Source organism: Tamandua tetradactyla, chromosome 1, assembly GCF_023851605.1.
Source record: "Tamandua tetradactyla isolate mTamTet1 chromosome 1, mTamTet1.pri, whole genome shotgun sequence".
Taxonomy (NCBI): Eukaryota; Metazoa; Chordata; class Mammalia; order Pilosa; family Myrmecophagidae; genus Tamandua; species Tamandua tetradactyla.
This window is the reverse complement of record NC_135327.1, coordinates 107,714,678-107,728,227: the sequence shown is the minus strand read 5'-3', so window position 1 is coordinate 107,728,227 and position 13,550 is coordinate 107,714,678. Positions and strand designations below refer to the sequence as shown.

The following is a 13,550-nucleotide window of genomic DNA, read 5'->3' as shown; positions in this document are numbered from 1 at the left end:
TGTTTCGAACTGGATTTATTCTGCTTTGTCAGTTGTCTTTCTGTCCATTTGAGAGTGAGGTGGTAAATTAGCAGCAAAGAACTTCCATTCTCATAGCTCCATGTCCTCTTTGAATTCGCAGGGTGAGGTAGAAAGAGTCCCAGCAGGCTGGCCCCTGGCACACTGTGTTCTGGGGAGTGGCCTTCAGGCTTCGTGGCATCCTTGGGGATGCCAGCTGTCCCCTGGCCAGAGAAGGAGGAGTGGTTCTTCCTTGAAGGAGGAGGGAGCAGGTGTGACCATTGGGGCAGCTGCACCTCAGGACCCTCACCCTGCACCTTAGCTGGACGTCTCTAAGGAGCGAACCAGGTTCTCTAACCCAAGATTTAAAAAAAAAAAAAAAAAATCAAAATTGATGCAAACACATCCACAATGAAAACAGGTCAAAATTTTAAGTAAGGACAAGATCAACTATACTACTGTTTCCTCTTTGCCCCAGGCTCCAAACGGGAGCTGCTCCACCTGGTGGCTAGTGGTCACAGAAGGCGCGTCTATTTTTCAGAACCTACATTTCCTGACATTCAGAGCTCAACTCAGTGAAATGGAGAATTATTTACTCCTGGTGACTGCACTTTGGGCCTTCTCACCCGCCCCGGCCCCCTCTCACCCACCCTAACCCTCCTCTCACCCGCCTCGGCCTCCAGCAGCGCCACCGGCCTCCCGCCTGCACCCACCCGCGCGTCACAGAGGCCCCGGGGCTCAGGGCCTCCCTGGCCAGAGCTTTGTGTCGGAAACGGCGGCTGCTGGTCGCAGTAAGAAAAGGAGCGGGCCGGCCCGGGCCCTCCGTGTCGCGCTCCCCCCTCCCCCCGGGTGTCTCCATGATCCCAAACCCGAAGGGCCGCAGCCTCCGCCGCGCCAACCCGACGAGCGAGTCCGACAAGGCGCTCGACAGAAGTCGCGGGGTGAGCAGCGGCTCCCCCCACACTGGAGACCCCCGCCCCCCCATGCCCCAGCACCTGGCTGCCCCCTGCCTGCACCCCACACCGGGAGCCCCCTGCCCCCTACCCCCGGGGCGGAGGCCGGCGGAGCCCAGTCAGACCCTCCACCTGGACGAGAGAGGAAGCCCAGCTCCCTGTCCGCCCGGGTAGGATTTGGGGGCTGCCTCTGACCCACGGGGCCAGACGTTTATTGATGTTTTCCCCGAGTAAAATCTGCTCCATAGGTCATTTTGATGGTTCGGAGATGAGGTAATAAGGCCACGAACACGGAGTCCTGAGTAATGAATTCCCAAAAGGTTTAACAGAAGCTACATATATCCTTGAGATGTTCTAAAATGCAGATGGTCACGTTGAGAAGGAAAGGGTGTGTGGTGAATGACACAGGCAAAGAGTAGAGGCAGTCAGGATAATGGCCAAAGGAATGTTTGTGGGGAAAAGAACTTAGAATGTGACACACGAGCTGTCAAGGTGTTCTCGAGTTTGCAGAACTTTTCGGCAAGGCTCGGGCCTTCTGTGATTAAACAAGGTGGGGAGTGCGATCAGGAATTGAAGCTATAGGGCAGTAAGTCCAAACGTTTGTGGATTGCCTGTAGGTACAGGAAATTATCCATCATTGCAGTATGAAAATCATAAGAGAGGGCATTTTCTTTCTCCTACAGATTTTAATACAGCTTTTATTTCTCTAGAACTTAATAATTCCACAAATTTCAACCATCTATTTTATCTAGCTGCTAAGGTGCTAGACGCTGAGGGTGGCGGGGGTCTCAGGAGGGGGTGCTGCTTCTCGCCTTCTCTGTACTAGGACTGCCCTGCCACATCCGTTTCTGCGCTGTTTTCTACTTTCCTGTAATAGTAACCATTTGCCCTGCTCCATGCTATAAAGACTGGATATCTGACCGTCACCCCTCCACAGGTTCCTGAAATTGCCTTCTAAATTCTAGACATTGTTGAGTAACATCCTGTGCTGGTTTGAAGTTATTATGTACCCTAGAAATGCCAACTTCTTTTCTATCTTAATCTCATCTTGTGGGGACAGACCTATTGTTTGGGTGGGACCTTTTGATTAGATCATAATCAAATGATTATGATCATTTGTGCAGCCATACATGCATTACCCTTTCTTCCCCCACTTCTTATCATTTGTGAATTCCCCCCCCTTTGCCTAAAAAGTCCATCACCTTATTTCTACCTCTTGTCCTTCAATGTGTGTCACCACTGCCCGTCCTGCTGTGAAATCTCAGATTGCCCAAGCCAACAGTAATTTCATTTTTCTCTGAATTTGCTACGCCATATTTTTGTCAAGGCCCTTAACTCTTGCAGTCTTCTTGAATAGCATTATATGGGTCCTTCCTTCCCCTGCTAACAGATTTGCTGACAATGAAAATGTACCTAATTTTCACTGCTACATTTAACCAAAGTTGCCAGTTACAGACTCCTGTCTGTACTGGTACGCGGTATTTGTGGTTCAATAAATAGCTGAATGAATCTGTTTGGACCTATTATTTTAAAAGATGTTAATCTTGAAGAATGCTGGTTGTGCTTCTTTAGATGAAGAAAATATGCTGTCTGTGAGCTGTGTGTTGATTGGGAACTGGAATTGCTCCACGAGGGATTCACTGAAACTTGAGCTTCTTGGCATGTTTTCATGGTTCTCAGCTCCTTAATGTTAATACTTGTTACCAGATTCATATGGAATTTAGGGTTGGAAAGAAATGTATTCTGATAAAAAGCTGTGTAAATAATTAATTATACTTCAATTTACATATTATGCTGATACTTTCAGTTTTCTTCTTCATCTCTTATTTCTCAAAACATAATATAAATCTTTAAATCTTAATCCTATGGCTAAATTTTTTTAGATGTGTATTACTTTCTGATTAACAAACTCATAGATGCTTCTTGTAACACATTATAAAACACATATTGCTTAGAAAGCAAAAGTCCCCCATGATCTCAAGTGATGATTTTTAACAATTTGGATTGTATTTATTCTGTAAGCATATATTCAACCTATAAATATTATTTTAACAAAAATATTGCTACATTTACACATAGTATACTGCCAATTGCTTTTTTATTTAAAAATATGTTTTGCATATCTTCACACATCTAGATATCCCCCTGTCTATATATTTTCAACCATTGCACAATACTGCATTATGAGGTTGTCTTAACCCATTCTCCAGTTAGTGGGAAGTACTTCACAATTACAGAGAGTGCATGATAAGGTGAGGAATAGTTTTCGTCTCTTTTAGTGTATATGTACCTGTGTATTTTTGAGGTCTAGAAGTGGAATGACTGGATCAAGTTAACAGCACATTGATAATTTTAATATATGCTTACTGTTTTAGTTTGCTAAAGCTGATGAAATGCAATAAACCAGAAATGGATTGTCTTTTATAATGGGGATTTATTAATTTCGAGTTTACAGTTCTGGGGCCATGAAAAATGTCCAAATGAAGGCTTCAACAGAATGGTACCTTCTCCCTGAATAAAGGCTGCTGGTGACCTGGGTCTCCTCTGTCACATCGGAAGGCACATGGCAGTGTCCTCTGGTCCTTCTCTCTTGGTTTTGGCTGCTTTCAGCTTTTGGATGCTCTGCCTATGGTTTTCTTTTTGAGCTTAGTTTCTGTCTCTCTTAGCATCTCTCTGGCTTTCTTCTCTGAGCTTCTCTATGTTTTTTTGTTTCCTTTTATAAAGGACTCCAGTAAAAGGATTAAGACCTACCTTGAATGAGATGGGTCACATCTCAATTGAAATAACCAATTCAAAAGGTTGAGCCTACAGTAGGTCTACACCCACAGGAATAGATTAAAAGGATGTGATCTTTTCTAGGGTACATACAGCTTCAAACCATCACACCTACAAACTTTAATTCTACTTTACCCTTTAACATCCATATACTTTGCAAAGTTGTGATTGTGCATAGTTGGAGCTGATAGTTAGATGTTTAAGTTAAAATCGCAAAGGAGAATACCTAAGCCTGATCCAGTGGGTTTATTCAACTTGCTTTTCAAATTAACAAAATTCCCCGATGGAAATGCCTAAGCCCAAATCTATGAATTCTCCAGGCTCCTAGACTCAGCTTGCTTAACAGTAACAAATGAAGTTTGGGAATATAAATTAACTACTGATCACCATCTCTAGGATACCCACCTCTTTTGCTTCTTTAGACATTTGTCTACCCCATTAAACCTTAACTCTTCTTAAAATCTTCTATTAAATAAGAAAACCAGCATAAAATTTCATAAAGTACTTACTGACAATACAACTTCACCACCCACAAGAAATCCTAGCTAAAATTTGGTGATTATTTTGACTCTGATAATTACAAGGTTTGTCACATTCCAGAATTGCAATGATTATATTTTTGCTTTTGTTGTTGTCTTGTTAGATTATCTCTTTTCATTACACATTATAGATGGGCTTTAATTTTTCCACATCGTCTCAAGCCATGTGGCCTATAAATATTGTTTTGTGATTTAGCAAGGGACCTTAAGAATAAAAAGAGAATCACTTAAGTAGCTGTTACTGGATTTATAGTTTACCAAAAAAATGGTGGGAATAAAAGTTGCTTCTCCACCAAAAATTCCCAAGGCACAAGTATAATAGTAACTCATGAAAAATAATGTTGCTTTTTCAAAACAAGAGAAAAATATGTGTATTCGATTTATTTGTAGAAAACTGGCATTTATACACTTCTCAGATGTGTTGAGAACTTACTGGGTGCCAGGCACAGTGTGTTGGCCCATAGAAGATTCTTCTATCATAATAACCATTATGTTTTATTTCCTCCATTTCCAAACCTGATACTGGATGTCTTCTGTAAACAAGGGAAACCTACCAAACACCAATTCTTCATGTTTGAAGTAACATTGATGAATAATTATTTAAAGAACAAATTACCTTCCCTCATAGAGAACAAAGACTTGTTTTGAGTGTATTTGTTATGTGTACACAGACGCACTTTTTTCTCTGTGAATAGACATTTACATATCTGTATTCAGGATTAAGGGTAATGAAATTCAACCACAAAAATGAGTAAATAATATATCATTGTAGTGTTGGAATTTATCAGTTTAGAGTGGTTGCCTCCGTATTCACCCTTTTTTTTATCTTTTTGTAGACATTATTGTTATTGATTGCAAATGCCTCAGTATTTTTGCTCATTGGAATGTGGTTTGACAGATTAATTATATGTTATCAGGCAGTTGAAGATCAGCTGAAGATATGTGGCCACAAGAGGGATGTTGATGTCTCGGAGCTGTTCCTTTCTCAAAAGTAAGTATATTTTATGTAAGGAATGGAAGAGTATCGTGTTATAATATTTCATCAATTCAGATGTTCTTTTCTGTTTGTTCCCCTCCTAGCCTGGGTTGACAAATACCACCCTCTAAATACTTCCCCACTCACTAGGGTCCACAGTCTCTATGGAGAGGCAGAGTATTGAAATGGAGTAAAACGAAGAACATAGAACCAGGCTGAATTTGAATCTCAGCTCTTTCTCTCTCACCTGCGTGATCTTGGGCATGTCACATAACCTGCCTGTTAGGAAGGCTTAGCAAATAAAAATCAAGATGTTCAGTTAAATTTGAATTTCAGAGACATAATGAATGTATTTTGAATGTATGTATGTCCTACACAATAATTGGGATATTTGTTGTTTCTCCGAAAGTCAAATCTAATAGGATGTCCTGGTATTTTATCTGGCAATCCTATTCTTTCTATATAATAATGCCTACCTCACAGGGTTGTTGTAAAGTTAGATGCATTAATGGAAGTTAGGGAATGGTCTGGTACATAGTTAACATGAAATGAGTGTTAGCATAGCTCATATTATTAGAGAATAATGACTCATTGTACCCCTATCCTATTCTAAAAATCCCTTTTATGCTCTAATTCTTTTATTATACCATCTAACAACCCCACACTTAATTGTACCAAGGAACAAGAAGTTACAGCAGGGTTGGACCCAACAGTTGTTCCTGTCCAGTAAGTTACCCTCTGTGCACTCACAGTTTGCTTTTTAATAGCAATGCCCTAACTAAGTTAATCACCTTTATTTCTAGTGCTTTGAGTATATCCCTTATTAATGAATATATCTTTCTCATTATAAATTTTTTTTATTTTAACTTATTAGTACAGAGGTAAACATTTATTCATCTTTGTAATGGCTTTGAATCTCTTGGTAGGAAGGGAATACATAGCTGGCTAATTTGAGATTTTTTTAAATATAAATTTTGTATGGAACAGGTGCTATAAAGAATTCTGACAGCTAGAGGTCATCCTTTGGTCTATTTATAAATCAGTTAATTTTACAATAATGAGAAATGTTTTATATGGTCAAAGTTTGCATTTCTAAGTCTGCCATGATTTTTACAACTGTATTCTATTGATCACATGGGTAAATATAACAATAAGAATTGCTTTAAAATAGTAGGCAAAAATTAGAAGTGCTGATTCTCTGACAGTGGATAATTAGTGGTCCTCTTATGTGAAGGACAATATATTTTATTACAAGAATACTTAGCATTTAGTCTAGCTAGGAACAGAAAAATGTTTCACAGCTTAAACACCAATAAACTGAGTTATTTGCTTAAGTTTTAGTTGCTCTTGGAAAATGAAGTGTCTTACCAATGTCTGCTTGAGTAACTATGGAATGGTGACAGAACATATACTATAAAAACTGTTGCTGTATTATTGTCAGCACAAACTCATTGCCATCATTAGTAGAATTACTTTACATTTTCTTCAGTTAGCCTCACCTTAAAATGTTATGGTACATCATTGATTTAGAACAGGTTTATGTGCAGAATGAACCCTTCTGACTTGAAAGAATTAAAGTACCCTGAGAAAGTGAATCAGACTGCTGTCATGGATAGAGTAGGGTACTCAAAGAATCAGCATATGTCAGCACCTGAAACAACCAGCACAAAGACAAGCAGAATGACTTTTTCAGTACCCTGAAATCTAATACAAAAATTACAGCAATCAGGGGACTGCTTAAGAAAGAAAAGAGTTGCAGAATTTTGGTGAGAGCGCTATGCCATTTTGACTCATCCACTTTGCATCTCCCATTCCTCAGCATGGCAGCAGTGGCTGTGGGGATGCCACCCACATTCCCGGGGCAGCTTGCTGGTCCAGAGGGCTAATACAGGCCTCATTCTTATAATAATATGGTTGTACATTTTGACCTGTTTGGTGATTCCCAGAGGGACAAACACAAAGGCTGACCTTGGTTTCTCACCCTCTCGCTTCGGGGTAGGGTGGCTTTCATGTGGCAGTAGCATCTATTTAAAGACATATACTACCCATGCATGCCTGGGGCTAGAGACAACAGATGCGAAAGCAGCAGACAGTTCCAAATCCAAGGAAGGAGGAGCTGAAGAGTAAGGATCTTGGAAGAACAGTAGCTCAGAAGAGTCACCATATACACCAGGGGACGATGGAATGTAACACACGTGTCCAGGACCAGGCACGTGTTCAGAAAAGATGTGAGTGTGTCCTAGGCTTACACTTCTGGCATATCTGTGGGTTCAACCCAGGCAGGAGTTGAAGACTAGGCAGAATTGTAGGTAGCTTGGCTTAGCATTAAAGAAGTTCCCCAGCTAAAATCTAAGCTTTGAAGATTGAGAGAGTATTTTTATTCTTTCCTTATTTCTCCTTCTGTTTCAAGGTATTTCAGGAAATCTCTGTCAGGTCATGGACTGACTGCTAAGATAATGGAACAGAGATTTCAGTGACCACACACAGCAAGGAATACAGCTTTGCAAAAATAGTTTGTAAAACTTATTAAACCTAGGGGCACCTGCAGCCCTCAACAATCAACATAGGGAGAATCTGATTTCCAGAGTTATCAAATCGTAGTATTAAAAATGCCTGACTTTCAACAAAAAATAACAAGGCATTCAAAGAAACAGCAAAGTATGGCCCTTTTACAGGAAAAAAAATCGACAGAAACTGTCAATGGAGAACCGCAGATTTGAACTTAATAGACAAAGACTTTAAACCGACTCTTTTAAACGTGCTCAAGGTGCTCAAGGAAACCATGCACAAAGAACTAGAGGTGAACAATGTATGCACAAAATAAGATCAACAACAACAAAAAAAGGAAATTATAAAAATGAATGAAGTAGAAATTCTGGACCTGAATATTACATTGACTAAAATGAAAAATTCACTGGGGAGGTTTTTTTCATAGGTTAAATGAAGAACCCAAAAAGTGCATGTTGAAATACTATCCCCTGTTCTGTTTATGTGACCTTATTTGGAAATAAGGTGTTTGAAGTTGTCATTAGTTAAGATGAGGCCAGATTAGATTAAAGCAAGCCCTAATCCAATGTGCCTGGTGTCCTTAAGACAAGAATAAAATTTGGTCACATAGACAGAGGTGAAAATGCCATGTGATGATGGTGGCAGATGTTAAAGGGCTTTGGACCCAGATTTGACCACAGCTGCAAGCACAAAAGGAAGCCATCTGAAGACAAAGGCAAAAATTGTAGTGATGCATCTTCAAGAGAAATAATGTTAAGGATTGCTGGCAGACCACCAGAAGCAAGGAAGGATTCTTCCCTATAGATTTCAGAGGGAACATGGCACTGACAACATCATTTCAGAATTCTAGTTTCCAGAACTGTGAGACAATAAGTTTCTGTTGTGTTAAGCCACATATCTTGGGGCAACTTGCTAAGGGAGTCCTAGGAAACTAATACAGGGATCAACAGCAGAACTAAGGAAAAAGAATCAGTAAACTTGAAGATAGGACAGTAGAAATTATCCAATTTGAGTAACAAAAAGAAAAAAAGAAGGAGGTGAATAGAGCCTAAGGGACCTGTGGGACACCATCAAGCAAACTAGCATATTCTTTATGGGAGTCTCAGAAGGAGAAGAGAGAGAGAAACAGAAATAAAAAATATTTGAAGAAACAATGACCAAAGTCTTCCCAAATTTGATGAAAGACATGAATTTGTATATCCAAGAAATATGAGGACCTTGTATTTTGCAATGATTTCTTAGATATGACACCAAAAGCATAAGCAACAAAAGAAAAAAAAATTGTTATTGACTTCATAAATATTTAAAATTTTTGTTCATCAAAGGACATTATCAAGAAAGTGGAAAAACTACTTTTGAAATGGGGGAAAATAGTGTCAAAATGTATATCTAATGATGGTCTAGTATCCACAATATATAAAGAACTCTTGCAACTCAAATATCCCATGTAAAAAATGGGGAAAAAACTTGAATAGACATTTCTCTAAAGACACGATTGGCCAAAGCACATGGAAAGAGGCTTGGCATCATTAGTCATTAGGGAAATGCAAATCAAAACCACAATGAAATACCACTTTACACCTACTAGGATGGCTATTTTTGAAAAATGGAAAATAATAGGTGTTGGCAAAGGATGTAGAGAAACAGGAACTTTCATACATTGCCAGTAGGAATGTGAAATGGTTCAGCCATTGCAGAAAGCTGTTTCACAGTTCCTCAGAATATTAAACGTAGAATTACCATATGACCCAAGAATTCTACTCCTCTAGGGATTTATTTTAAAACATTGGAAAAGGGGCACTAAAACAAGTGCATTTGCATGCATGTCCATAGCGACACTAACGGCAATAGCCAAAGGTGAAAAGAGCCCAAGTACCCATTAGTGGGTGAATAGATGAACAAATTTTGGCATTTACATTCGGTGGAATATTAATTCAGTCATAAAAAAGGAATGAAGTAATTACACTTATTACTACATGGATGAATTTTGAAAACATTATGCTAGGTGAAAGAAGCCAGACAAAAAATGCCACATATTGTATGATTCCGTTTATTTGAAATGTCCTGAATAAGCAAATTCAGAGAAATAAGAATCAGATGAATGGATATTGTGGTGATTTGAAGATGTATATACCCCCATAAAAACATGTTCTTAAATCCAATCCATTCCTGTAAGTCAGACTTTGATGAGGTTACTTCAGTGAAGGTGTGACCCACCTCATTCATGATGAATCTTATGAGTTTATAAAGGATTTGTTTACTGGAGTACTTTATAAATGGAATGAGGAGAGAGAGAGAGAGAGAGAGAAGAGAGAAAGGGAGAGAAAGCCAGAGAAGCAAGAAGCTGAAAGTAAAGAAACCCCGAAGAGAAAGGAGAGACAGCAGATGCCACCATATGCCTTGCCATGTGGCAGAGTAGCGGATCACAAGCAGTCAGATTTGGGGGAGTAAGCATTGCCTTGATGATGCCTTGATTTGAACATTTTCTCAGCCTCAAACTGTAAGATAAGGAATTCCCATTATTTAAGCCAGCCCATTTCATGGTATCTGTTTTAAGTAGCTTAGGAAACTAAAACAGTTACCAAGGACAGTGGAGAGGGAGAAATAAGGGGCAACTTCTTAATGGTGTGAGTTCATCCTGGGGAAACATGATAAAATGTTTTGGACTAGACAGAAATTGTGGTTGCACATTATGAATGTACTAAATACCTCTAAATTGTTTGCTTTAAAGTGGTAAATTTTATGTTATGTGAATTTTACCTTATCTAATAGCTGAAGAGTTAACATCAATATTACTAATTCAAAGAAATCGATTTAATTGACACAGTTAATATTTTAAAAAATTAATATATTAAAATAACTTTTATGGGCAATTCCTGGGGGAAATTCTCTAATGAGTCCTGAGAGCCTCTGAGGCTACCACATAATGATTTTTTTTTAATATTGGGAGTCACTGAAACTACCATGCAGTCATTATTGTCCATCACAATAGTTAAGGTGCACCAAGGTCCAAGTGCTATTTTCCAAAAATTGGCTACATATAAGAGTGAGAGAAGAGAATATATTGTGTGCAAGTTTCCTGTTAAAATTTGTTTTGGGGTAGCCTAGAACATTTCATTGTGCCAGAAAACTGGGAAGTGTTCAAAGATGAATGGTATTTGTCAAAAGGACACAGGAATCTGCCTGAAAGTCCTTCCATTTGGGAGCATTTGAGAATTAAAAATAGAATAGTAATAAGGGATTAAGAAAAAATTCTTCAGATAGGTGAGGGTGGTGGGAGAAAAAGAGAAAATGAATGAAAGTTAAAGGAATGACAGCATTAGAAAACCACTGTGTTAAAATCTTCAGTCAGCTAATTGATTCACGTAAAGATCATCAATCAAAGCTAAAGCCATTGAGTAAATAGTTGTTAGGGAACAAGATATACACATGGTTTCAAAGTTTGCCCTACATATTATTTTTCAATTGTAATGTTTTTACTTTTACCATAGAGAGACGTAGAAGATACCACTTTAACCGAATAACTGAGCCTAGCCGCATCAAGAGTGGACCAAACTCATGTAATCTATCTCCTGATTTCACATGATAAGTGCACATCACCACCTATGTAATGCAAAAGTGATCTACCTTGAATTTAATCATTACAAAGCAATCAGATAAATAAAAATGTGGGGCATTCTATAAGAAAACTGGAATCTTCAAAAAGTAAATGTAAGGTCAATAAGAGGAAGGATGGCTACTGTGAGTTAAAAGAGACTCCAAAGTTACACCAACTGGAAATGCAATGCATGAATGTTGATGGGATTCTGGATTTAAGTAAAACGCTATAGGAGAAATGTTGAGGCAATGTGGAACACTTGAATATGAATAATATGTTAGATGATATTAATGAATGAATTAAATGATGACTTTAATTTTTCTAGGTAAGTTAAAGGTATTGTGATTAGGCAGGAGAATGTCCTCATTTGGATGATAACGCATTCTGAAGTTTTTAGGAGTAAGGTGCCTGCAATAATGACTGCAACTTAGTTTCAAATGATTCACCAAGAGAGATGGAGTCTCATTTTAGTTTTATTTCTTCTATGACAAATACCTCACAATGAGTTGGCTCAAACAACCAGAATTTATTACTTTATGATTTTGAGGCTAGTTCGAAATCAAGATAATGGCAAGGCTTGCGGTCTCCCGAGTCTGTAGCATTCTGACGCTGGCTGCTTACAATCTTCGGGATTCCATGGCTTACATCTCAGCTCCCTCTCAAAGGGCAAAGGCCTCTTCTTTTAGCCTGCTCTTCCAGTTTTCCACTGACTTTTGTCTCCTCTTGTGTTTCTCTCTTGATAAGGCCTCCAGTAATGTGGATTAAGGCCCACTCTCATGCAGATAGTTCACTTAAACTAAACGTAAAATCATCAAGAGAATCCTATTTGCAATGGGTTCAGTCACAGAAATGCGGACTAGGGGTAAGAACATGTCTGTGTTGGGGTACATAATTTCTTAACTTCCATCATATGTGATGGATAGATGATATAGATAGATAGATAAATAGATAAATATATAGATGGATAGATAAATTCAGCATATATGTGGCAAAATAGTAAAAATTATGAAAGGTCTACAAATGTTCACAGTACTATTCAGCTTTTCTTAAGTTTAAAATTTTCATTATAAAAAGTTGATAAGATGAGCCTGACCCTGGCACTGGAGGATTGAAAACACCTTCTTAACCAAAAGAGGGAAGCAAAATAAAGTGGCTAAGACATTTCAAATAGAGTTGAGAAGTCATTCTGCTGATTACTCTTATCAGACTTCAGCCAGATATTGCAAATTGTCGCAGTATGCCAAGCCCCAACCAACTGTATTCCTGAAAACCCTACAGAATACCCTGGGCTCTATCTAAGACTCAATTAAAGTTTTACTTATTAAGTTTATTTTTTCAGAAACTTAAGGCCTCCTTATGGTTCTATACCCAGTAAGCCCTGAAACTGAGAGATACCAGTCTCTCCAAGAACATCAACCAGGTTTATTTCTCTACCCTGTAATGTTGACACCCCTTTCCAGCACAAAGAAGTTGAAATGACCATTGCCCAGATATCCCTGAAGATTGAGAGGATGATCAAATGAGAGGGAGGAGGTGTGTGTGGGTTTGAATCTGTTGTGTACCCCAGAAAAGCCAAATCCTTTAATCCTCCTTCAGTATTGCTGGGTGGGAGCTTTTTTCATTGTTTCCATGGAGATGTGACTCACCCAATTGTGGGTGGTAATTGTTGATTAGATGGTTTCCATGGAGATGTGTCTCCACCCATTCAGGGTGGGGTTGCTTTTTGGAGCCCTTTAAGATGGAGCCATTTTGGAAAAAGCATTAGAACCACCAAAACAGATAGAGCCCGAGCGAAGCTGTTGAAGAGAAAGGTGGCAGACTTCGCCCTGTGACTTTGTAGCTGAAAAGAAACCCTGAATGTCATCAGCCTTCTTGAATCAAGGTCTCTTTCCCTGGTGCCTTAAATTGTACATTTTTTTATAGCCTTGCTTTAATTTGGACATTTCATGGCCTTAGAACTGTAAACTTGCAACTTAATAAATTCCCCTTTTCAGAGCCCATTCCGTTTCTGGTATATCACATTCCAGCAGCTTGCAAACTAGAACAAGGTTTAACCGAGAATTTAGGATTTAACAAATGATTATAACTACTGACTCATTATATAGATATTTCTTTTTAGTTTCTCGTGTATTAGAATAGCCAGAAGGAAATACCTGAAATTCTGAAATTGTTGAACTATAATCCAGTAACATTGATCTTTAATA

The 13,550-nt window shown here is 38.8% G+C and overlaps 1 protein-coding gene across 8 annotated transcripts in view; it reads left to right on the top strand.

The window, feature by feature from the left end:
- Positions 1–725: 725 nt before the first annotated feature.
- LRRC72 (leucine rich repeat containing 72) overlaps positions 726–13,550 on the top strand; it is a 48,268-nt gene continuing 35,443 nt past the window's right edge. Inside the window, exons 1-2 of one of the 8 annotated variants that reach the window (XM_077122399.1) lie at positions 726–938; positions 5,182–5,255. In XM_077122399.1, coding sequence (XP_076978514.1) covers positions 855–938; positions 5,182–5,255 — 158 coding nt within the window. In that variant the 5' untranslated portion in view covers positions 726–854. Of the gene's footprint in view, positions 939–1,442; positions 1,537–4,819; positions 4,844–5,181; positions 5,256–13,068; positions 13,229–13,550 lie in introns of those variants that run through there. The other 7 variants (XM_077122417.1, XM_077122410.1, XM_077122383.1 and 4 more) reach the window with 7 other exon arrangements.